The sequence below is a fragment of the Anser cygnoides genome, chromosome 5, assembly GCF_040182565.1.
Source record: "Anser cygnoides isolate HZ-2024a breed goose chromosome 5, Taihu_goose_T2T_genome, whole genome shotgun sequence".
Taxonomy (NCBI): Eukaryota; Metazoa; Chordata; class Aves; order Anseriformes; family Anatidae; genus Anser; species Anser cygnoides.
This window is the reverse complement of record NC_089877.1, coordinates 33,729,095-33,754,447: the sequence shown is the minus strand read 5'-3', so window position 1 is coordinate 33,754,447 and position 25,353 is coordinate 33,729,095. Positions and strand designations below refer to the sequence as shown.

Below are 25,353 nucleotides of genomic sequence, written 5' to 3'. Positions count from 1 at the left end.
CTCGAGCGGTGTCACCACACAGGGGAGCAAGTTGGTCACAGGGGAATGCCAGAGGCCCTTAGGAGGGCTGCACGCCAAAGCGAGCTGCACTACAGGATGTTTATTATCCTGCTCTGGGTTGTAAGCGCTTAGTCATGAATTCTTTGTAGCAAGAAGGTGGCGATGCAAAAATAAATGTTTACAGATGAAGTAGGCCTCCTCCTGCCACAAGCTGTTCTAATCAATCATTAAAGCAGGAGGAAGAAGCAAAAAGGCAACGTGTAAAATCACCCCGTGAGGGCACGGTAGAGGTTCCTGTGGGCCTCGTGCAGGGTGGGCAGCATTATCCCTGGGGAGGAAGGCAGCATCTCCCATGGGGTGCACCAGCCGCCTGCCCTAGGAGGGAGCTTTTGCCTCTGAGAGGAGCGGGGTGGTATTCAATACCACAAAAGGTGGGCTTTTGCAACGATCTACGGCCCCAGCCGAAGAGGGCCACCAAGCTGAACGCTTGTGTCATGGTGCCAAACAGCTGAGGCACCGGAGCAAATGAGTGCAAGAGATGGATCCAGTTACGCTCCTCCTGGAGCTCACACTCTCCACCCCACACCTGTGACCAAAGCCGGTGTTCCTCTTTCACTCCAAGCCGACAGCAGCTACGCACCCTCAATAATTCAGCAGGGACCCAGCTCCTCTTTCTAGAGAGCTGGATGGCCTCTTACCCTCGTGTCTCAGCCCAGAGAGGAATTTTTTTCCTTCAAGACAGCCAGGAGCCACTCCCCACCTGCTTTAGAAAATGATCACTTTCCCTGTGGTTACAAACATGGTAGTTAGCACAAATTAAGCCAGGAAAGGCAGCAGAGGTGACTGTACCGATGCTACATAGACACCACAAGGTAAGGATGTTCTTCATGCTCTTGTGGGCAGAAGCAGGCACTGAAGTAACTCTGTGGATCAGAAAACAGCCAGGGCTGGAGGTCAGAAGAGCCCTGAGCCCTGTGGCAGCCCTGGTACCCCTGCGCCCCAGCTTCTGCCAGCCACTGCCCTCACCCTCTGGTGCTTCCTCTGCAGCATGGAAACTGAAAAAGCTGCCCCGTTGCCCCCCAGCTCTTGCTAGACAAGGAGACTGCTTTGTCCATTCCCAGCCCATGGAGAGCTGAGGAAGCAGCCGCGAGGCTCCAGCACACACAGCCCTCACCCGAGCAGCAGTGCTGGCTTCCACCTGCAGGTGGAGAGCCTTGGTGCTCCTCAGCGGTGGCCAAGCACTCCTCTCCCTGACAGGGCGGCCTTCCGCCAGGCAGTGAAAGGCCAGTGAGGAGAGGAATACTGAGGGACAAACAGCTCCCAACGCTTTTATTTGACTGGGGAACCCCAAACTGGGGACTTGGCACCGGCTCAAGAAGCAGCCCTGTCCCAGCAGTAAAGGCAAGGGGCTAGGAGAGGCAGCCCTCAGCCCCCTCGGCCTTGGTAATGCAGTCAGAAGGGTAAGGGCTAAAGGCTCTTGTTAAAGGCAATGTGAATTAAATGCCACTAACTGGCATTTGAAAAATGCCTTTGAAAAATCCATCCATGTTGGTTTTGGTTCCAAAACTTGTGTTTTGATCTCCATCCCCAAATGCAAGGGAGAGCAGAGGAGGCGCTGGCAGCTGGCCTGAAGGTGTCGAAGACCTGCAGCTTCCCAGGGGCTGTGGTGTCTGCAGGAAGGGAGGGAGAAGGAGCGGCCTGGGGAACACCACAGCCCATCAAGAACAGCTCAGGTCACCTCTGGGAACTTCAATGGGAAATGTTAAATTTTATCAGCTTCCTGCAAATTGAAGGCTCTTTGCTTCACAAAAGGAGCCATTTCCATAACTATCTCCCTATAGGAGCCTAGCGCAGACATGGCGAAAACGTAGATGCTTCCTCAGCGTAACTAGTCTAAGCACAATTTCCCCTTCTTCCTTTCCTAGTGCTCCTGTATTTAACAGCTTACCGTGACTAGCAACAATAAAATAAGAGGCACAGCGCCGGGCAGGACAACAGACAGGAACTTCTCCACGGAAACAGTCCTCCCTCCCTACAGCTGCCCTTGGTAAGGTGGGAAAGGCTCTGGTGAGGACTCAGCAGCCTGTCACCCTTTCCCTGGCTTGGTTCCTCAGGACGGGCGGTTAGTCATGGCCTGCTGAGATCCCTCCCCGTCTCCTTCCTTTGCCACAGCTTTGTGCCGTCACTTGCATCCGGGTCTCGCCCCTAAACCACACCAGGAGGTTTAACCCGAGGCAAATACAACAAAACAAGCAAGCAAGCAAACCTGTCTCCCGAGTGCTAGTTACACACGGAGCGGTTCTCAGATACAGCCGAGCAGAACGGAGCGGCTGTCAGGAAGTCACTGCAAGCTGTGGTGCCACTTGGCTGGGCAAAGGGGACCTGGAGCAAGTCTTCCTTGTTTTTTCTGCCTTTTTGGGACCCTTCCTTCCAGCAGCTGGGTGCCCACCTGCTGGTGGGTGCTGGGTCCCCACAGCGGTCACATCAAGGTAGGTGACGCAGGCTGCTACTCATTTTTTTTACAAGCCGTGCATGTCTAAGAGCTACAATTCTAGTCAAATATTAAGCCACTGTGTATTTTAACCCCCCCCAGTAAGCTGCTGAGTAGCTATTATTGCAGGACCGAGAGCAGACACTTCTCAGCCCATAAAAGACAAACATTAACCATGACTCACTGTTTCAGGACCCCTTTAAAAACACTCCCAAGCCATAAAATCACACAACCTGCTTTCTCTTCACGCTAATATGAGTAACACACAGCTCAGCTGGAGTCATGGGAAATTATTTGTTTGCTAGACGAGGCCTGAGATGGGAGCTCTGGGTTAGGTGAGCAGGGGGCAGGCTACTGAGATGCAAGGAAAGATGCTGCAATGGAGAGCAGTTCCTAAGAGAAATCCTTGATCTTGGGACTAACCCCAATTAAAACATTAATTACTGAACCTCTCCAGAACAAACTGGCGTATTTAGAAATGCTGCTGGCACAGAGGTGGGATGCATCACTTCTACAGTGGAGGACAAAAACCATGATGTTTAAAAGTCAAATAAAGAAGCCAGACCCATCTGCCAAGATGGAGAAGTGGGTCAAATTTAAGAATATAAAGAATATAAAAAGTAAGGTCACATTTTTAGGAAATGGTCACAAGAATTTTAGCTGGAGGCTGATCAGCTGAAAATGGCAGAAAGAACAAGTTCAAGATCCGCTAAAGATGTTCTGTTCATAAGATGGCTCTTCAGTGAACCTATGAAAGATACTAAAATGATCCTAAGATGTATTCAGCAATGGATTTCCATCAGAGAGACTGAAGATTAAATACTTGATAATGGTGATCCATTTTGAGCCTATGGCATACAGTTTTGTAACACATTTAATAATAACAAAAAAAAAAAAACAGAACTGGAAAACACACAGAAAAAAGACACTAAGATAACAAAGGGGGAATGGAGACTCTGCCATAAAAGAAGTGATTAAAAGATCATGGCTGGCTTCCACTAGCAAAATGAAGACTGAGTTAGGATATGATTTCACTAAAGTAAATACACCTGAAGAAGATAATAGGAGAGAAGCTTTTGAAATTAAAGGACAACAGTGCACAAGAAAAATGAATATAAGGTATATAAAGTAAGTATAAATACCTTTATGGTGAGCAGCAGAAAAGCTTGCAGCATGACACTAGCACAGTCTTCTGATGGGAGCAAAAGGGATTAAATCCCCTACTCTTAAGGTAAGGCTTGATTAGTTTATGAAGGGGCTCACTCTTCTGTAAACATTTAAAACAGGGGGAGGAGGGGTGCAAGGGAGGGCTTGAGTGCCTCAGGCTGTGCAGAATAAAAGACAACCTTGTCATTTATTTATTTATTTATTTATTATTTCCCCAGCATCAGGGGTACCACAGACAGAAACAAGCAGCAGGAATTGGAATGCGGGACACCAGCAAGGTCCCCAAAACTGCAAAGGTAGCTGCTGCTCAAAGCACAGCCATTGCTCACCATCTCTTCTCAAAGATTTGCCAATCAATACCATCTCACATTTGCTTCTGCCTTTGAAGTGATGCAATATTTCATTAAAAATAATGTCCACGCAAATTACAAGCACCCTCTGCCCTCCTAAGCACTATGACGGAGGGCTAAGAAGACTTTACTCAGGGGTTTAGGAGTGCTTGCAGAGGGAGTGGTGACACTGATGTAGCTGGTGAACAGGGGAATTTGATCCTAGCTCTGCAAATAGAAGCAGGAAGGTAAAACACATACCCAAGTTACAGCAGGCAGCGTTTCTGTGCCTATTTGTGGCTGATCTGTGTGAGAGTGGGGAGCACTGGAACATGGCTCACCAGGAGGCTGAGCACCAAAAAGTCTCGCTGCAGTGGTGCAGGGGCTGCTGCCAGGCACACTGCCAAGGGTTTTCACCGAAGAGGAGTGTTATGTCCCAAAAGCTGGGAATGAATGGTTTTGAGCATGAAATGCCTGACAGTGGGTGCAGGTTACGAGGCCAAGCCAGGGGGCTGACTCATTTGGGTCAGTGAGACCTGGGATCCCTGCCACCCCACCGGTGGCGATGCTGCGCTGCAAGGGCTGCCACCAGAGGACATGTGCTCACGGCTTTCAGCACAACCCGTTTGGGCTTTTGGGCCGGCTGAAGCGTAGGGATGGGGTGGGTGCCCTTGCACCTGTGCGAGAGCACGGAGTACCACTCTCGGATGCATAGGGCTGTGCTGGGTGCTCCCATGGGAGCCTTCGCTCCCCTTGCCAGCGGAGTGGGAAATGGTATCACCCTGCTCTCCTCCCCTTCCTCTTACGCAATGCAGCAAGGAGGGGAGTGACTTGATTTTTTTTTTCCTCTCTCTGGGAGTTGGTTTTCACTTCCTGCCCCTTCCGTGCCTTTGTCTTCACTGGACGCTGCCGAGGGCACACCTGAGGGGTGAAGGCACAGGGGGAGCAGGGAGACACCCTTCTCCTAGCATCGGTCCCACCTGAGACCACACAGGTGGGAGCTGAGAGCGTGTGCCTGGGGGTGAGCTGCAGGGTGGGGGGACACATCAGCCACCATGGGGAGAGCGGGGACCTGGAGCGTGTCCAAAAGGTGGCATGTACTTGGGCACCGTCCCTCTTACCTTCATCTGTCTTCTCTCCCTTTAGGAAAGGACTAGGGTCTCAAGGCGGTGAGGACCAGGGTGCCAGGATGGCCAGCAGGAGACCGGGTCCGCAGTCCAGATTCAGGGTCTGCCTGGTGCTGGTGGCAGTGGCAGTCGTCTTTGGTGAAGAGCAGGAGACAAAACCATTTGGAGAAACCTGCCTGGAGGACTTTACGGTGGGGATGCCGGGTTTGGTGCTGGACACAGACGCCTCCGTCCAGAATGGAGCCACCTTCTTGTCGTCCCCCATGGTCCATCGGGGCAGGGACTGCATGAGGGCTTGCTGTAAGGACCCTGCTTGTAACCTGGCCCTCGTGGAGCAGGTCCCAAACTCAGGGGAAGACGACATCCAAGGCTGCTTTCTCCTCAACTGCCTCTACGAGCATACTTTCGTCTGCAGGTTTATGAGGAAGGCTGGCTTTCTCAACTTCTTGAAGAAGGACGTCTACGGTGCCTACGAGGCAATGCAGAAGCACGGATCTAATGGTAAGGTGCCCATAATGGATCTGTGCCATCTGGGGTTGGGTGAGCACCGAGGGCTGCTGGCCTCAGTTCTTCCAGCTCTCAATTGTGCAGCTGTGCTGCCAAATGGCTGGGACAGAGTGGTGTTAAGCTTAGGTTTCTATACGCCCGTCCATGGCAGAGGTTTTCCCTAACTTTGATCAGTGCCTCAATTTACCTATTAGCAAATGGAGCAGGAGCCATTCTTTAACCTATTTGAGTCGGGTGGAGTGTGTGTTTACTGAATGAAGGCTGTGTTTTTGATACTTGACAACACAGAGAAAAAGAGTGCTGTTTTTCTTCTCCCTTCCCCCAGGCTTTTAATGTTGGAAAGTGAAATCCCCTAAAATCTAAACATTGACGCCTTTTAAAGGGCCACATTAATCTGCTAATTGCTCAGGGGCTGGAGGCAGGACGCAAGGTGCTTACTTTTCCTTACTTGCCGGGGCGGCAAGGTGCCTTGGTACCGCGGGGTTTGTTGGGGTTTGTGTGGTTTTGCTGGGTGGGTTTTGGTTAGAAAGCTCCCCCTCTGGAGGTGGGTTTCTCTTTTCCAGCCTCTGCTTCCCTGCTCGGAAAGTTTGCACCTGGCCTGGTGGAAAACAAAGTAATCTGTAGCTGGCCGCTTGCCACATGCTCTGCAGTCTCCGTAAACATGCAGTGTGTTCAGAAACACCAAAAACATGCCAATTCCTTCTTCTGCCTCCTTTCTCCCTTGTTTTGGAGGAAGCCGAACAAGCCTCTGGCTTGACTGCGTGTTTTGGCAACCATAACCAGTTTATTACCTGTTGATGGATGGGCAGGGCTGCCAGGAGATCCCCGTGCAGGACATCCTCCTCTGGGCCCCTCCCAGCCAACCCTGGGGGCAAGGAAGAGCAGTTGTGCAGATACCAAGGGCAGCAGCTGGTGCATGGGCTTAGGCCCCATCGTGTGAGCTGCGCAGTCTGGGATGTGCCAGCCTGTGAGGCTGACCGCTTTTGTCACGGCAGAGGCGGTTCTCCTGTCCTTTGTCCCCACTAGTCATATTTTAGGGCCTTCTGGTGAATCTCTAGCTCCCTGTTGCAGTAGTCATCCCATGTCTTTGTCCTGGGCTCAAACCCTTCCCAGGGGAGCTGCAGTTAGTGAGGAGCTAAGCCACATCTCCAGGAGTCCAAACTCCTACATGCTTTGCTGTAGGAGGAAAGGGGAATGCATCATCCCCGGTGCATCCTGATTTCACAAGGTTAGATTAAAATATAATGTGCTGTTGAGCAACGCAGCCCTTCACCAGTGCAGACCGGTGTGCTGTACAAGGAGGCTGCAGACCCGCGGCAGCAGGTCGCAGGGCCCAGCATGGCCTACGTGCAGGACACTGGGAGGCCTCCCCGGGTCACCGAGCTTTCTCGAGAGATGTTGTTTGCTGCTCCAGCCTTATCCCTGGCCATGGCAGGACGGGGTGGCTGGGCAGAGCTGGCTCCCCTGGCTAGGTTTGGCACCCAGCTGCCTGCCGGAGCATCCCAGCCAACGACAGGCAGGTGCTGCCTCGTGAGCCAGCCCTGACGCTGCTTCCCAAGGGGTTGGGATGGCTGTGGTGGAGCAGGAAGGCTGCATGGAGAGGGGGAAAGCATGCTAGAAAGGCTCTGTTAGGACCACTGCCTGCCATGCCCCTCCTCGCTCACGTGGGGCTTGCGCCATGGCACCGCTGCAGGTGTAGGAAGGGCTCGGTCCTTCTACACCCCGTGTTTGCTCTCAGAGCACGCAGGGTGCCAGGCAGGGCTCCAGCTGTGGCAACAGACACCAGGGAGCTTGCTGCCGTGTGTTTGCATCAGGCTGTTCATGCTGTGCTTTGTTGGGAAATGCGTTTCTGGGGCTAAATCAGGCTATCCTGGCTGAGCCCTCCTCCCCAGGGCAGCTGAGTAGACAGTTAAGAATGCAGATCTTGATTTTGGTTGAGAGCCAGAAAGAATCAACAAAGACAACAACCCCAAACCCCCCTTTCCCCCACCCCCCCAGGTGTGGGATAGTGGAGTGGGGTCAGACCAGGAGGAGGTGGAGGAGTGTGGCTGCTGGGAGGGGGGACACGGAGGTGCAGGTGCAGGAGGCCAAGTCAACACGCCCCTGGGCGCTTGCTGGGCGCCTAGCAGCAATAAGGAAGTTCAGCATGGGTTCAGTTTCTGGGCTTTTTGAGGATGCCTGAAGAAGCAGGGTGAAACTGGTGAGTAAGGAGGCGGTTTTCAGCACGCCAGACTTTCCCCCCATGTGTTTTTAGGCAAAAAAAAAAAGAAAAAAAAAAAACCCTCTTGGACCTGATTTTGCGCTGCAGGCAAAGCTGTCAACTCACTGTTGTGCTGCATCTCTGTGAAAATGGAAAGCTCTTCTGGAGCCTGGGTTGTCGTCACCCCCCCCCCGAGGCTGGGCTCCAAAGGATGGCAGGAAGCTTATGCACTGCTTTATAGTCCCTTTCCTTTACCTGCTGTCAGGTGTCCTCAAAGCCTCCAGGGTATGCTCCAGACAGTCTGCAAAAATGAGGATTAAAAGCATGTTTTCCTAATGAATAGTGAAATATATGTTTATGCAGTTTAGAAGCCCCACTGGGTGACATTAAAGAAAAAAGCCACGTATCCCAAGACTCACTGGGAGAAGGCCTGTTGAATTAAGAGGTTGATATATGTTCAAGAGGAGACTAGATAATTCTTGAAAGGAAGAGCACACCTGGGGACTGCTGAATAGACAGATTTAATTTTGGAGTGTTTCCTGACCCTGATGGAAGCAGCTGAAAGCTGGGAGAGTATTATGGGGGAAGCATCGCGTATCCTTGCCCTGATCTTGCTCTTCCTTGAGCATGCACAGAGAGACCACTGGAAACTGAGCACTGGGACAGGGGCACCCCTGACCTACCCCACTCCAGCCACTCCTGGGTTTTTATGACTTCAGAAAAATTCTAAAGGTACTGGTAACAGAGAACACAGCTGCAATGTAGCGTCTGCACATCATCCAAGTATGTTTTCAGTATTCTGGAGAACAAGAGCTTCTGAGTCCAGGATAAGATGGCGATGGCAGTTTGGTTCTGCCTCTTGCCTGCTCCAGCTCCTGTACAGCCCAAAGCCTCTGCTGGCATCGTTAAAAGGCACTGTCCCCTTAAATCGCTTCCCAGACTGAACTTTGCTGCGAGTTTTCTGCCTGGCTCATTCGGGAGGGGCAGGCTCACCGTGCACTTTGTCGGTAATAATGGAGCCCATTTTTGTTTAGGTAACCATGAGCTTATTCTGGTCTGGGCAAACCAGTTCTGGGCGTGAAACTGGAAAATAACCTCCCTGAACCTTTGTCCGTTTCATGAACTGAACCCCTTGCGGTGGTTGTGAAACGCTCGGTGACACTCTCCTTGAATTTGAGTGGGAGACGGGCTTGTGGGGGGGAGACAGGGAGCGCGGAGGAAAATGGGGGGTGCAGGAGGCGCCCGCTCCCACCTAACCGTGGATGGAGCTTTGCAGGTTACAGCTTTGGTGACACACTCAGAATGGAGAGTTCCCAGGCCAACGTCTGCCTCTGAGGGTTTGGTCCAGCCACCATCCTCAGGTGCCCAGCACAGGGGAGAGGGGGAACGGCAGGGTCGGTGACCACATCGCCCATGCAGAGACTGGTGGTGGGCCCTTGGAGACCGGTCCAGCTCCCTGCTGCACGGCTGCAGAGAGGTTAAGCTGACCTGCTGTGTGCTTCTCCTGTAAACCATTGCACAAGCCTCTAGAAACTAATCCTGAGAGCTGCTTTGTCTTGCGTGAGTTATAGAAAAACTTTATGGCTTTATTGTGACCGGATTTACTGCCCAGCCAGGACAAATCCCTGCAGAAAGAGTCCGCATTTCTCTTTTTCCAAGCAACTGTTCTGTTGCCCTTCTCTTTTCCCCCCTCCTCAGGCAAATTAACAGCACAACAACATCCTTCATTGCCTTGCCTGTTATTGTGCAGTTTCCTAGTGCAGGTGGGTGAGATTTGCATAACCCCCAGCTGCGAGTTGTTTGCTTTCGCATGGCAGCCTTGGCACACAGGGCAGAGCAGGGATTCAGTGCTGGCAGGGGAGCAGCACTACTGCCCTGCCATCTTGCTCAGGCTCAGCTGGCACCTCGAAACCTCCGAGGTTTTGTGTCTCATGCCTGGACACCAGCCTGGAATTTGGGTGGCCTCGTTTCTGTTCCCGCCTCTGCTGCTGATTTGCCTCATGGCTTTGAGCGGTGGCTTTTGTCCTCAGTGAGGTGCCTCCGTGTCCCCAGCACTAGCACTGCTCATCTTGCTTCTGAGCTGCTGCTGGGGACACAAGCAGGCAGTAGGTGACAATACACAAGCAATCTCAGCACATTCTGCAGTATTTTAAGTATTGCTTTACAGTCTCAAGTACTCAGGGTGTTATCTCCCTGAGCCCTGGAATGAAGCAAATCTGGTTTTCTGTGAATTTGTGTCTTGAGGGCAGCAGCTGGTATGTAAGCTCCAAAAGAGAAGCCTTCTATCTGTGAGCTTTGCTTTCTCCTGCAGGATTTCGCTGGCACCTGATTCCGCTGGCAGCGGGGTCCCTGCTGGGGTCTCCCTCCCCACCTCATGCTTGCTTTTACAGCCCTTGTAGGAATTCAGTATCTTTTAGATTTATGTTCCCCTGTCAGCATTGGTTTGGATTTATGCATTGGTGAAGCCAGACAAACCATTCACTGTATAAGCCTTGAAACTTATTCACTGTGTAAGATCTAAAAATTTTTTAAAAAGCAAAACACGGGACTTGCAGCCTGAATATATTATGGGTCATTTAAATTTGGGATTTTGTTTTTAAGCATTTTGGATTTATCCTATTAAGTTTTTCTCCGGGATCATTAAAAAATAATCCTTTTCCTATCTATTTTCTGATTGGAAGCTGAAGTTGTTGCTTGATGATGTGACCCCAGGAGCTGGTGCTCCAACAGTAAAGAGCACAACAGCATCATAAAGCTTTAATCTCCCTACTAATTATGGACTTCTACGGAAACTTTCCAGAGACCAAAGAGCATTATAGCGAAGGCAATTTTCATTTTCAGACTACCTTTCAGAGCAAAAAGAACTGAATGGAGAATCTCCCTTCCCAGATCAGCTTGTTGGTATTTACCCTGTGTTAGTAAGCACTTGGTTATGAAGCTCAGGTGGAAAATGCCTGCTGAAGGCTTTACATAGTCAGTGTAATGAAAATGCTTCAAAGCTGCTGAGCTTTCAGAGGTCCTAAGGAGAAAAGAGAGTCATCTGAAAAAGAAATCTTGTGTTCCTAGTGAAAGGTCCTCCTTTGCAGTCACTGCACACAAGCAAATCCTCTGGTTTTCTGGGGGTGAACAGGCTTGGGAGTTTTGCTTGTCAGAGATGGAGTCTGGAGAGGTAGCTGGCCCATTACTCAGAACAGACCTTTTACTTCACTCGGCAATCCACGAGCCAAAGCGACTAAATTGATCTGTGGTAAAATGTTTGGCTTGTCTTTTATCTATGTGTGTATGTATGTATGTATTTATTACAGTGTGCATACTTAAAAATGTCGAGGAAATATATGATCCGGAGTAAGATCTTGTTGTAAGTTAACAACCAGCCTTTGTGGTGCTGAAGAACTGGTCTTTCCCTTGTGTTACTGCCCCCACCTATTGGGCTTACCCTGGCAGGAGGGTGGCAAGAAGCAGATGGTGTTTCTCCAGCTCAGGCTCGTGGTGTTTGCCTGGCAGGAATGGCAGGAACGTGTCTCCTTCCCAGAGCTCGTACTGGTGTGTGGCTGTTTTCCCCTGTTTAGTTTGGGAAGAATTGCCAGCTGCAGTCTGCTTTTGGCTATGGATGCTCCTGTGGCCCTTGGTAAGATCTCTTGAAAATAAAGTGAAGCTCCATTTATTCATTCTACTGGCCCTGCTCAAACCAAGAGGCGCCAGGCTTGCCCAGCCCAGCTTGGAGTCTTCCAGCAGCCTCTGTGCCTGGTGGAGGCAGGATCAATCACTTTGGCATGCATCCCTGGGGAGGGAGCAGCAGGCAGCGATGCCTCACCCAAAGGCCAAAGGACATCGGGTGGGCACCTCTGCCTCTGATGCAGATGTCATCTTTCCGGCCTCTTTCAGCCCTCTCTGCCTGTTTTGGTGGTTGCTTGTCAAAGCCTCATTGGGTCATCCCACCCAATACTTCCATGAGAAGATGGGCTGAAAGATAAAGCCGGTGACAGTCTGCGGAGAGCAGACCAGTGTGATAAAGTTAACCAGAAGCCCTGCAGCTGCACGAGCTATAAGTGACCGAGCTGTTTTCACACACCAAAACCACAGTCCCTCCAGCCTGGTGATGAGGGGTGGCTGGGGACCAGGCTGCAGGTGGAGCTGAAGGTGGAGGAGAAAAGGTGGAGTTGTAAAACGGGAAGGTTGATTTCATGTGTGACTTTCTGGTGGCAGCAGCCTTTGTAAAACCAGAATGGGACTAATCATCTTCACTTCATTTTGGTATCTGAAGATATGGAAAATAGAAGGTTCTGGGTGGACATGTGGCCAGTCTGACCTGGAATACATGTTGCAAAACCCTCTATATTTTCTTAAGTTATAGATGAAAGAACTTACATGTAGGTTGTTTCAAATGTCAGTTTTGTTTGTATGTATGCCTTATACTCCAGGTCCCTTCAGTAGGCTCTCGCAAGAGGCAACAGCTGGGACATGAATCCTGAAACATTTACATGGGAAATTAGGAGCAGGTCTGTAACAATGAAAGTAATTAGCTGGAGGAATAGTTTTCCAAGGGCTTTGGGCACTTTTCTTCAGTCCCAATTGTATCAAAATTGTAGAGCGACATAGCTAGATTAAAAATGAAAATTGATGCCATTCCAAAAGGCTCAGGCTGAACTTGAACATTGTGTCTTGGACTTGGTACGGGCACTACCAGGTGGAGTTTTATGGCTGGATGTACACAGGAGACATGCAGGACAAAGGAGATAATGAGTCAGGCTTACGGTGTCTCTGCGTAGTCTGATCTGGCTGGTATGGGCAGAGATCAGTTTTCCTCTCTTAAGTGCACAGCCTGGAAAAGTGCTTAATGGACTGTGGAGGCTGCTAGTAAGCTAATCCTTGTGATGGCACAAAAATAATAACAGTGTGAATGGCATTTGTGTGCATTTTCCAAGGTGCGTGTGTCAGGGTGTAAGATGAGGTGGAGGAGGGCTGTTTTCCACCCAAACCCCACCTTGCACAGTTAAGTACACAACACAGTGCTTACAGCTGGTGGTAGGAATGATGAGAGTCCGTCCCACATTCTTGAACACCCACATCAGGTCATCTCCCGAAGCGGCAGGGTGGAGATTGCTCCGTGCTGTTTTGCGAGGATGTGGTCCAGCTGTTAGAAGCACGGTGGCTGTAGCCACAGGGACACCCTCCTCCAGTGACTCCTGTGGGCAGAAACAGCTCAAAGGCACTGACAGAGTGGGTTGTGGAATTGTTAAATTACAGAGGGCAGCAGTAACGGTATTGATCGCCAGTTGCTTGCTCAGGCTGCAAGAAGCACAGCTGTTTAAAAGCGTTTTTCCTTTTAGTGGATGATGTCTGTATTGATTTACCCCGGGAGAGTCCCCCCTTTCCCATGATGGAGACAAGGACTGGACCCTTCAGCCTCTTACCCGAGCCTTGCTCTGCACTTCTTCCACAGATGACCGTCCTCCAATAGCCCGCATTGGCAGGGACATGCGGGTACAGCCCGGGGAGCCAGTGATGCTGAGAGGCGCAGAGAGCACAGACGACCGTGGGATTGTCAGCTATGAATGGAAACAGATCCTCGGTGACCCCTCTGTGGAGATGAAGGTAGGGAGATGCATGAAGGAAGCAGCTTGGTCAGTGTCACCTGCGGTCTGCTCCAGGCTGGGCTCTCCACCTTTAGCTGAGCTGGAGCAGAAACCATGTCTCCTGACAAGCTCCAAGATCTCTGGAGTGTGAACACTGTCTTGTAGATGTTAAATGTGACTTGTGGCTCTTGAAGAGCAAATGGTTGCTGTTAAACTTCTGCAAAATACTCTAGAAAGCCTTGGAGCTTGTATGGAGCTCATGTGGCACCTTCTGGGAGAATTAGCAAAGGAGTGTACCAGGCCTACAGCTGGTTTTGAAGACTAGCAATATCTAGCTCTAGGGTGCTGAGGGGGCTATGGAAATCTGGAAATGCTGCTCTCCTTCTTTCTTTCTTTCCGCTAGCACAACCAAAGCAACTTTCCTCCCACCCTCCCCAAATAAAACAAAACAAAAAACAATAACTATCTAAACCAAAACAAAAAGAGTCATCTTTATGTTTACTCCTCTTACCTACTATGGAAGAGTAGGAAATATGTGAAGACAATTAAGAAATATGTGAGTATTTTAGAGCAATGCCTAAAGGTATCACAACTGCTACGTTTCAAAATGCTCTTCTTGATGAACAAGTCTGCCTTTGCTCTTTGGCCATGGGATCTCCTGCGTAATACTGGCTGCAAGGTCCAGGACAAATTTACCACTGGCCTTTAGTATTAAGCTAATGTGTTTTCAGTGTTTAAACTACCTTAAGATGTTATTTGGCAACACTGTCTTGAAACGTAACTAAAAAGGCAGAAACAACATAGAAATTGAGGCCCAGCATTGTCAACAAACTTTGAGAAAAAGTTTGTGTCTATAAAAACAAAACTTTATTTTCTGACAAAATAAGTTCTTCTCCTTTAGAAACCTCTTAACAGGCAAAGAAATATGCACTCTATTCTATTTCTGAAACTAAATATACTTTCCATATTCAAAATGAAAGGGTATATATTTCTTAAATATACCTAGCATATTTCCTATGTGCTATATAAATTATTCATGACAATTTTCATTTTTAAAGAAGTAAAATAAAAGCTGCAGATATTTTAGGCCTCTCCAAAGTCTTTTGCTTTCCCACATGCCTTCACAACATCCCCAGATATGAACATTCTAATGTTCTTCTGGTACTCTTTCACTCTGCTACTCCAGCTGGGTACCAGCAGTCAGAATCCAGCCCGTGGATTTCAGGGGCACTGTACAGCACTGAGACATTTTTAATGCCAAAATTCTGCTTGAGGGTTTCCAGCCAAGCTTCTTTCTTCCTAATGCAGCATGGGTCTTGCGTGGCTTCGCTCATGCCCTCATTACGTGTGCCTCTTCTCCATTAGCCTTTCTTTTGCATTCTCAGAAGCAGGAAGAAGACCAAGTAGAAATCTCCAACCTACAGGTGGGCACTTACGTCTTCCAGCTTACCGTCACAGACACCGCCCAGCAGAGAGACTTCACCAACATCACCATCGTGGTGCTGAATGCTGAGCAAACTGAAGGTGAGCCTGAGCCCACAAACATACAGCTGGTCTCCCCAAGCCTGGGTGATGTTCTGGCATTACCAGTGCTCTTCTCGGGGGGTAGATGGGAAAAGAGCACAGCCAACAGACCGGGCTTGCATGTCAGCTTTTCCCAGTAAAAGCCTGGACCTGACAAACAGTAGAAAGTCTCTGCATTCACAGTGGTCTATTTTAGGTTTTTCTCATCCTCTGCAGAAGAGGTGCCCTGCAATATCTGTTCTTCTCTGTATGACATTGCTCCCTCTACTGGGTAACACCAGAGTGGCTGGAGCCTGGAGTCCGTCAAGGGTGTAAGAGAGAACCCAAAAGGCCTTGTTGACACCACAGTTTTGTTGTGAAGGGCCTAATTCCCTTAAGCCACAAGTTAGGTGGAGTTGTCTGCGTGACATTCAGAGTCGCTCCAAAACGTTCAGTATGACAACTACATTAGGGGCAAAGCATTCTTGGACAAATGGTTGACTAGAATTTCTTCTTCCACCTCAGGTACCATAAAAATATAAGAACAGGCATATCAGGTCACTCTAAAAGTCTGTCAGAAATCCAGTACACCGCATCCAACAGCATCCAGAGTTTGATACTTGACAGTAGCTAGGACATGACATGCTATCGGTAAATCCCTAGTATGCTTGGCTACAAGGAATTTACAGCTATTTACAGCTATGTGAGGAATTTACAGTCTTTTTAAGTGAAAGAGGATGTTTTTGTGTTAAATATCCGTGGACGAGTCTTTGCATAGCAGTAGCATCCTGAAGCAAGGAGTTTCACACATAAACTCTGTGCTGTGTGCTTTCATGAATGTGGGACCTTCTAATTTAATTTTGTGGCCTCTCATGTAAGTATATATAAAAGCCTGCCTCTCGTATAAGTAAACATATAATGTGATTCCCTACTTGCTTTCTGCATACCACTCAGTGTTATGTAAATCTTTCAGACAAATGTCTACACCGTTAACAAACTTTCCTTTGAAAGATTTTCTCCTTGGTGTGGATGTCAAGCAAGCTAACCAGAGCCTTCTGTGCTCTTTCTCGATAGAGCATTGCTTGACTCCAAAGAAGGTGGGTTGGTGTCGCGGCTCTTTTCCACGCTGGTTTTACAACCCAGCCCTTCAGCAGTGTGAAGAGTTCATTTTTGGCGGATGCAAGGCCAACAAGAATAACTACTTACAGGAAGAGGAATGTGAACTCGCCTGCAAGAATGTTAAGGGTGAGTCTACTTCAAAAATCGACCCCCTCTTTCTCACAGGACTGGGATGTCCTTGTGGGCAGGTACTGCAGCTTCTTGGCTGGCAGCTAGCGGTAGAGCTGAGAAGACCTAGCTAGTTACGGATGAGGAGTCCTGCAGTGCTGATGTGTCTAAGCCAGTTCCTGGAGCTCTGCTCCCCTGCTCAGTGCCAGGTCAGCTCCACTCAGTCAGCATCAAGCGTCACCACAGGCTTGGTGTAACCAGACAGGACAGGCGGTGGCAAGAGCTGGCTCATTCTGGCTCAACCTCTTCAGGACCAGGTGTACCTGGTGTGTCTCTGGCTGCAGAAACCCTCACCAAAACCTTGTGCCACACCTTAAGCCTAAATTCAGTATTTGCATCCCACACTGCTACAGGTCTCTGTTCTAGAAAAGGTACATTTCTTAGGTGAAACATGGAGGCAATATAAAGCTGATCTTAAGCTGACAAAGTGATGTGGTAGTAAATTTATTTTATTTTCCCACTTATCTCTTCAGGTTCTGTTGGTGGGCGACAAATGCCAGGTAAGCCTCCTTCACCCCTGTGTAATCCTGCCCTAAGCTCAGGCTTAGTGTCTCATATCCATTCCTGTGGCTTTTTGATTAGCAGTCAGTGTGGAAGTGAGGTGTTGGAGACTAATTTCTCTACCAAGCCTTTCACTTTCACATCATAGGAGAATTCAGGTTGGAAATTACCTCTAGAGGTCACCTGGTCCAACCCACTACTCAAAGCAGGGCCAGCTCTGAGTCATGTAAGGTTGCTCAGGACTGTGTCCAGGCCAGTTTTGGGTATCTCTGAGGAAGGAGATTTTATGCTCTCTCTGGACAACCCTCATATTTTTTTTCCCTTCTATGGAATCAGTTTCCCCTGTTGTAACTTGTGTCTGTTGCCGCTCATCCTATTACTATGCACCTCCAAAAAGAGTCTGTCTCTGTCTTTTCCATAACTTCATGCTAGGTCATGTGCTCCAACCTCTTCCTGAGTCTCTACGGCTTCCCTCCGGTATGCCAGTGTCTTTTGTGACTGGGGAGCTCAGACCTGGGCACAGCACTGACCAGCTGGGACCACCTCTGGGGCAGAGGGGAACGACCACTTGTCTCCGCCAGCTCTCCCAGCCCAGCGTGCAGTTGGCCATCCTTGCCACAAGAGCTCTCTGCTGACACATCCAGCACGTCCATCCTGACCCTCAGCGCCTCTTCTGCAGGACTTCTTTCTCTCTTCTTGGTGTCGGACTGGTGCTCTTGCATGGGGTTGTTCTGTCTCAGGTGTGGGACTTTTAGTTTGCTGCTTTGTCTTGGCATTTTCCTTTGCACTTCATGAGCAAAGCTGAAAGCCTTCTCCCACCTACCCTGCTCTCCCTGCATGCCATTGTGTCTCCTGCTACCCCCATTCTATATTACTCACAAGCTTTCAGTGGTTTCACTGCCCCAGTCTCTGCCCTTAAGCCAGGGACTGGGAAGCCTGCAGGCAGACCCTCCCAGTAAAGACGGAGGCAAAGAAGGCATTGAGTACTTCAGCCTTTTCTGGGTCTTTTGTCACCATGTCCCCATGGTGTCTGGAGCATTAACCTGTCTTGCTTCCACCTTCCGTGAGCTTTTTTTTTTTTGAGAGGAAGCAAGGCTGTTCCCAGAGGAGTGCTTGCCTTATAAACAAGAAGTTGCATTTTTTTTCTTTTTTTTTGAGTAGAGTGGCACTGAAGAGAGAGCTTTGCCAGCCCTATCACCAGCTTTTAAGTCCTTCATAAAGCATCTATGTGGCAGGGAGAAAGAATGAATTTTAATGAACTATCTGAACTGTTTCTGATGCAGTATGCAATGGGAACTGTCAGGCCCCCTCCTTCAGATGCAAGGATGGCTGCTGCATTGATGCCTATCTGGAGTGTGACGAAACTCCAGACTGTGCTGATGGATCAGACGAGGTGTATTGTGAACAATGTAAGTTCTTCAAATTCTGGGTTAGAATACTTAGTATATGCACAGGGATGAGCACAATATAAGTTGCGTCTGTTGACTCAATGCTTTCCGTTGCCCTGTATTCTTACTCCTGACCCTGCATGAACTCTTCTGCAGTATTGTCATATTTGCAGGTTCTGCCATCTCCCTGGTTGCTGCTGACTGCTACAGCTGCTTTTCCTGCTGGGATGTTCCTTCCACTCTCTTCTCTGTGCCTGCCTGTGAGACTTGAGAGCCTGTTCTCTCCTCTTCCAATGTTTTATCTCTGAATGACCTTACCTGCTCTCCTCGTCTTTGGAGATGGAAAAATAAACCGTTATTTCTCCCAATTTGTCCAGCGTCTCAGTCCCCTCAACATCCTCACATTAAGCTAATATAAATGCACAGTGGCAAGCTGCTGAAATTTCTAATCCCTTCTTCCTCCCTCCTTCTTCTCACAGTGTTCCCATAATCTCTTCCCTATCTGTGTGTATTTTGTTACCTTTCTAGGCTGCAAGCATATGATTCATTTCTCTTGACCTCTCATTTCCTGCACTAATGCTCTTTCATACTTTTCAAAAATCTGGAGTGAGAAAAGTTTCCCCATTTTTCGTGATGGAAAAACCTAAGAAAGCAGCCTTTGCTTTTCTTAGTTTCTCCTCTGTATTTGTGGAACTGACATTGGGAATAGTTTCTAGTTGTTACGTTTTATTTTCCCATGTTCCTTTCATAGCACTGAGATATCTAAGAACCTCAGGTTACATCTCTCTTTCCTTGGCTTGTAATAGTAAATAAATATTCAGGAAAGCCCTGTCTGCCCATGTCTATGTGGATGGAAGCTTTTCTTTATTTTTTATTTTTTTGTATTCAACTGGTGAGAGAAGTTCTAACACAAAATGTTTCTCTTGCAGATGCTCGTGAGTTCAATAGACTGCAGAAAATCAACGTTACACGAAAGCAGGGTATGTACAGAGCACCTAGGCTGACATCTGCCAGCTTCTGCCTTTCTCTTCAGTTTTGTAGTGGCAGCTCACCGTGGCAATGCCAATTTGAGCATCTGCCAACTGGGCAGGGAGCACCCGAGAGCCACAGGTCTCACCATGGATGCCCTCTGCCGCAGTGCTTGTGCTCTTCTGCCATGAGCAGATGTTGCTGCTCTGGGAATGTGCTGCTTGGGCTAGAGCATCTCTCCCTTGCTTTGCCAGATCACTGTGTGGACTTGCCCGACACTGGTCTGTGCACAGAGAGCATCCCCCGCTGGTACTATAACCCATTCTCCGAGAAATGCGACCGCTTCACCTATGGGGGCTGTGGTGGCAACAAGAACAACTTTGAAGAAGAGGGAGAGTGCATGAAATCGTGTTCAGGCATCACAAGTAAGCAGACATAGTGAGGGCTGGAGTTTTACTGATCAATCTTGGAAAATCCCTCAAGATTAAGTTCTGTGGTGACAAAGAGGCAGTGCCTTGGGAGCCTTCAGACAAAGCAGTTCTGTTCTCAACCCCTGGCCATGTCCCACAGTGTTCTGCAATGTACGAAGTACTTGCGGGGAACAGTGCATGTCTACAGCACTCTTCTAGAGTGCAGTCTGTCACTTCCCAGAGCTGAAAAAACGTTTTGGGTGCTGATGTTTAAAAATGTTCAGAGGAGCATGACAAAACCAGACAGAGACATGGTATGGCCTCTCTAAAAACAATATAATTTTCTAGCTTGGCTCCAGCTCTTCACAAGAGGGAGGGGAGAAATGAAGAAAATTCTCAATGACACATATGAGGCAGAAGTTTTAAACAAACAAGAGGAAAAACTTTCACACTGTAGTGCCCTGTAGGTGTTGCTGTGGAGACCAACAGCAGACATGGGAGGAATTCTGACAAACTGCATCTGCTAGGAGGCAATGTTGCTGCTTTTGTGAAGTGACAGCCTCAGCTAGAGTGTGTCTCACAGGTCTGCCCTGAGAGCTCAGGACCAGGGCTGTCAGGAAGGGTGGTGTATGCATGTAGTCACTTCACAGTACTGGGAATGCACTCCTCAGAAACCTGTCTTAGCCCTTGTTCCCACCTTTCTTTGTAAAACTTTTTTCCTGTTTCTGCTCTCAATTCAGAAGCAGATGCCATTGGCCGGAGATGGGAATCATTTGAGCCCCACAGTGCTATGTTAAGTGAGTAACAGTTCTTCATACAGAGCTTGTTTGTTGCTTTCACCCTGTCCTGAAAAAAAAAAAAGTGCCTTTCCTTGGAAATAATAAACTTCTTTCCTATTCCCCATGCCCCTTCCGAGGGGTTGAGGGAGCAATGTGGGACTTGTGGGACACTAGCAGTGGCCAGAGAGATTATTCTGTGGACTGTGTGTCTCTGGGCTAATTTTTCCTTCATCTGTGACTCGGTAGCTCATAGCAAAGACTCCTGATTTCCTTTTTATCAACATGCATGAACGTTCAACATCAAAAATGACAAGGAAAATTCTTCCTAATGGCCACATTTACAGAAGAACTGCTAGCTTCTGAAAAAAAAAAAAAAAAAAAAGCCCAAGTGGTTACGTGAATAATGTCTGGTGCTTGATTGTGGGGACATCTCATGACCCTATACCTCCCCTCTACAATTGTAAAGAACACCAAAGCCATTGAACTACAGGTTCTTCAAATAACAACACATTAAGCTTGGTGTCCTTTTTCATCACAGGGCTGCAAGACCTCTTTCTTTAGTAGAAAACTGGAATTATACCCTTCTGTTCTTCAAACCTAGAGGGTGATTTAACCCTCACATTCACCCCAGCTCTCAAATGCATCATGTTTGCCACATGTCCATCAATAACGTAGGAGTTTGGTCAGTTGTAAGACTGCTGACTGCTGTGCTCACAGCACTGCTACAAGCTCTTTCCCCACAGACCCAGACCATCCACCACAGCTTGCTCCCATGGCTTTATTCCAACCAGGGGATGCTTCTCTGTGACCACCCCGCTGATGTATGAAGAAAGGGCAGCATTAGAGAAGTGTTTGGTGTTTATATATGGATGAGTCTGCCGAAGTCACCGAATAGCCTTTAGAGGGCGTGGTGCATCTGAGAAATGATGGGAGCTGTGACTTGAGAGAGAGATGATGCCTGTACCTTGACCGTACCCTTATGCCATGTGGTTCTCTTCCTTCTTCACCCAGTTTTGAAGTGACCCCTTGGTTGCCAGCCCACCCCTCCTCCTTTTTGCCATAACGACTTCTGCAGCAGCTTTTGTGCTTGCTCCTTCCTGACCGCCCATGCTGTGCCAGAGCTCATGGAGCAGCCCTCCTAACGCGTTCGTGTATCCCCTGCAGGTGCCTTTGAGGTGGTGATTGCTGTGCTCCTCGGCATCTGCATCATGGTGGTCCTGGTGATCATCGGCTACTTCTTCCTGAAGAACAGGAGGAAGAACAGCCGTCGCCGTCAGCCGACCACCGCTACCAACTCCACCCTCTCCACCACAGAGGACACTGAGCATCTGTTTTACAACGGTGCCACCAAACCAGTCTGACCTACAGCCTCTCTCTCTCCAGCCGCGCATTGGGACATTCCCAAGAACTTCTGGAGTTTTGTTTTTAGACAGGGGCCTGTGCCTGAAGGGCTTTTTTTTTTCTTAAAGACATTTGTAGCATGAGGCCAAGATCTAGCCATGATTTGGCAGTAATAGTGGTTGTGATTGTCCTGGCTAAATGGCTGCTCTGGACTGAGGACCTGGGAGCATTTTGATGCTCTCTGATGTCTATCCCTTCCTAACCTCAAACAATCCAGTGAAAACTCTGAATGACAACTTTCTTCCTTCTCAAACCTGGAGCACAAGTCAGCTCTACTTACTGAAGGACCCTGAGATTGCATCTGTGTAGCATTCATATTGGTGAATGGTGCAAGCTCACCAGAGCCAGCAATTTTGTGTTTGCAGTGCCGCTTCCTTCCACCCAGCCTCATAGTTTCTGCCCTTTCCCCACTTTGCAAGGTGGCCCTGCCTTCCCGCAGTCCTCCTGGTCGTGGTGAGCCTCGTGGGGACTGTGTGCTTCGGGTAACTGGCTGGACCTGTTCTGAGAGCTCTGCGACACTGTCCGGTGGTTCCTGTTCTCATGATGGAAGGAAACAGAAATACCTGTTTTAATCACTAGGCTTTGCTTTTTAACAAAAAGCGCACCTAGATATTTTTTTCTGCCTGGCTGTCACGTTACAGCCACCTGCATACAGTATGTGTCCACCATTTTCTCTCCCTGAGTTGCCCTGGTTGCTTTTCCAGTGTTCAGCCTGACCCTGAGCACATTGACACAATATCTATTTATTCTCACATAAAATGAAAGGGAATGTCCTGACTTTCCTGCTGATGGTGAGGGGAGGACAGAAGGACCCAGCTCCCCCCGTTGCTGCTGTGGTGCCAGCCAGTGGTGACCATGGCAAACCTTGTGCTCCCAAAGGGGCTGCCCAGAAACCTCGTGGGAAAGCACTGCCTGGTGTTTGGGAAGCATCCTTGAGGGAGGTAGGGAAGGAGAGGATTTTGGGGAGAAGTGCAGTGAAGGAACCAGAGGGTTCCCTGGAGGTACTGAGGCCATCTGCGTGGTCCTGGCTGTGCCACCGAGCAGTGCCGGTGGCTGCTGCTCCCTCCAGGAAGCTTGTGCTGCTATTTTGGTTTTACTGCCCTCTCCTCACACAGCTGCTGACCTGAGTCGCTGTCATCAGGAGCAGGCCAGCTAACATCCTCCTTCCTGCTGGCCTGTCCCTCCCGGTGCAAGATGAGCCCAGCCCTGGGAGGTCCAGAGCTCATCCCTGGCCCCGTGGCAGCACGTGACATCCCCACCTCGCTGAGGTCCTGCGTGCTCCCCGTAGGCTGATGTAGCAGGGTGCCCCCCAGCTCTGTACGGCTACGTCTGCAGCATCCAGGCTTGTGCCTCTGGTTGCTGAGGGCTTCAGCTGTGGGCTGAAACTGCTGTTTCTGTAGTGCCTGGTACGCCCTGCCAGGCATGGGGTGGGCACCAGTCCCTGAGCCCCCTGTGCCTACTGTTCCTGGAAAACTGCTGTGAAGAGAGAGGAAATGGGGTGCGTGCGTGCGTGTGTGCGTGTAACAAAGCACAAATCTATGTACAGATTTTAGTTTAAATGCTTGGACCCTTTCAGGGCTGAGGGCAGAGTGGCTCTGGAAGGCTCTGTTGATGGCTCGGGGAATGGCTCATCTCCCATGTGCAGCTCTGGGAGAAGTGCTGAGTTGTGCCAGTGCCTGGGCTGGAGGGGAAGAAACTGCTGCCCACAGACTGGTGGCGATCTGACTGCACGCTTCTCCCTGTCACAGCAGGGCTCGTGCTCACAGCCATCTGCCCCGGTGTCCCTGGGGCAGGTCAGATTCCTCCATGGCTTTTCACGGTCTGTCTCGTATCATTTCTTCCATCGCTCCGATTTTCCCACAGCCTATGCAATAAACTTACCATCTTGATTTACTTTTTGTGCATTCACTCTGATAATGCAAGTTGCAATAAAAGGGAATTGTTTGTCTTATCTGGCTTGGGAGTGGTGTCTGAGAAGCAACGACCTGCCGAGGAAGAAGGTGCTGTTCCCATGCCTGCTATCTCCCACCCTTTCATCTGCAGGTGTTGCTGCAGCCACAGTGCCGCGGTTTGGGGAGGGCTGGGTGGGGGGCGCAGCACGAACAGGTGAATGCAGCAGGTAGGGTTAACTGGAGAGAGCAATCCTGCCTGGGGAGTGCTGGGGGTGAGATCATTGCCCACTAAGTCAGGGAGAGATGAGGCAGGGTGTAACCTGAAACTGGGTTCCAGCTGGTCAGACTGGTTTCCGTCTGAAACCAAGAGCAGACACTGCACTTCAAACAGGACTTGCTCTCCTGCATCTCCAGGCTGGTGAGATGTAACTTACTGCGATGTAAGGTTAGCTAATGGGCCATGGACGTGCATTAAAACTGGGCTGCCCTGCCCCTGCATCACCAAACTGGTGATGCCGGGCGTCCCAGCACTGCTCCCCACCAGGAAGGTTTTCTGACCTGCGCTCTGCTCCGGTCTTTGCCCTGTCACCGCCATCTCTCTGCTCATGCCCAACTTACGCCAGCCGTCCTGTGCAGCTGCTTACACCCACGCTACCCCCATGTGCCCTCTGAGGGGCTGCCCCAGGAGAAAATCTGGGGTCACCAGTCCTGGCATGGAGTGGGTAACCCATGGTGTGGATGTTGGAAACGGAGGCTGCTTCTCTGATACACCCAAAGAGAGAGGGCTACGTGTGTTACACTCACGTTCACTTAAAGCTTGTCATCCTGTTCCAAGCTCCTTTGGGATGGAGGGAACGAGGGGTGTCAGGATGTCAGCACAACCCAGGGAAGCTCAGAGCCTCAGCAGGCCCCAGTGCTGCCGGCTGTAAAGGTGTGCTCCCCAGCCCTGCACTCCCCAGCTTGGATGGTGCAGGGTCAGACCCCTGATGGTCAGCCAGCCCTAGCTCTTCCCCTGGCAGCAGCCAGAGATGAATACTTGTCTACGGCACTGCTGCCAGGACTGTGCTTCTCCACCGAGGGCAACCCGCTGCCTGTTCCACAGCATCCAGTCTGATTTGTTCGTGGCCTCCACCTTTGCGGAAGGAAGACCACAGAGCCGCTCATGTCCAGCAAAGCTTTTTACTCACCTCACTCCCACTGCCAGGGGGGCTTGCCTGAGACTGTGGGTGATTTAATCCCAGTGGGCTCAAGGAATCCTCGGACGCCTTGTGTGGCTGCCAGGCTGGCGGCAGGAAGCATTAGCTCACAGTTCGATATCAGGTGTCTCCGGCCTCCCCGTGGCACAATGGCTCTGTAAATAAACACAGCAGCTGCCCCCGGCAGGACAGGGGATGGCTCCACAGCGGCAGGCCAGAATATTGTCTCCTGCACAAAGGCCATGGTGATGTGATACTTTCTGATAAGTTGCTTCTGCTTTCTGGCTTAATTTATTGCTTAAGGAAGAAATTATTTTGGCTTTGAGGTCAAACAGTTCATTCAGGTTATCGACAGAGCTCTAAAAGAGGGAGGAAGGAGGATTGGGCTTGTCTTCAAGCTCTGCAGAATGTAAAAAGAAATTTGAATGCACACTGTGGAGTGTGCTTGTTTATGCGCCTAACAGGGTTTTCTTGGGACTGTGGGCTGCAGCCCATCTCTCCCACATCTTTCTCTGAGGAAGACAACCAGATCCCCCCCTGGCAGAGGTGGCACCAACCTAGTGCTGGAGAGGACCACCTCTTCCACCCCTTCCCATGACAACCTGGACCTTCCTCCAGGGTGCTCTGGCC

General features: G+C 49.7%; 1 protein-coding gene across 5 annotated transcripts; it reads left to right on the top strand.

Annotated features, from left to right (window-relative positions):
• Positions 1-4,808: 4,808 nt before the first annotated feature.
• SPINT1 (serine peptidase inhibitor, Kunitz type 1) lies at positions 4,809-23,586 on the top strand. 5 transcript variants are annotated; one of them, XM_013192633.3, is made up of 11 exons: positions 4,809-4,981; positions 5,134-5,615; positions 13,265-13,416; positions 14,783-14,921; positions 15,975-16,145; positions 16,661-16,687; positions 17,972-18,097; positions 19,006-19,056; positions 19,300-19,470; positions 20,196-20,252; positions 21,399-23,586. In XM_013192633.3, the coding sequence occupies exons 2-11, from the start codon at positions 5,177-5,179 to the stop codon at positions 21,593-21,595; spliced, it is 1,530 nt and encodes a 509-aa protein (XP_013048087.3). In that variant the 5' UTR covers positions 4,809-4,981; positions 5,134-5,176; the 3' UTR covers positions 21,596-23,586. The 5 variants fall into 5 exon arrangements, with proteins under 5 accessions (XP_013048087.3, XP_013048097.3, XP_047921057.2 ...); XM_013192643.3 differs by lacking the exon at positions 17,972-18,097; XM_048065100.2 differs by lacking the exon at positions 19,300-19,470.
• The last annotated feature ends 1,767 nt before the right edge of the window (positions 23,587-25,353 follow it).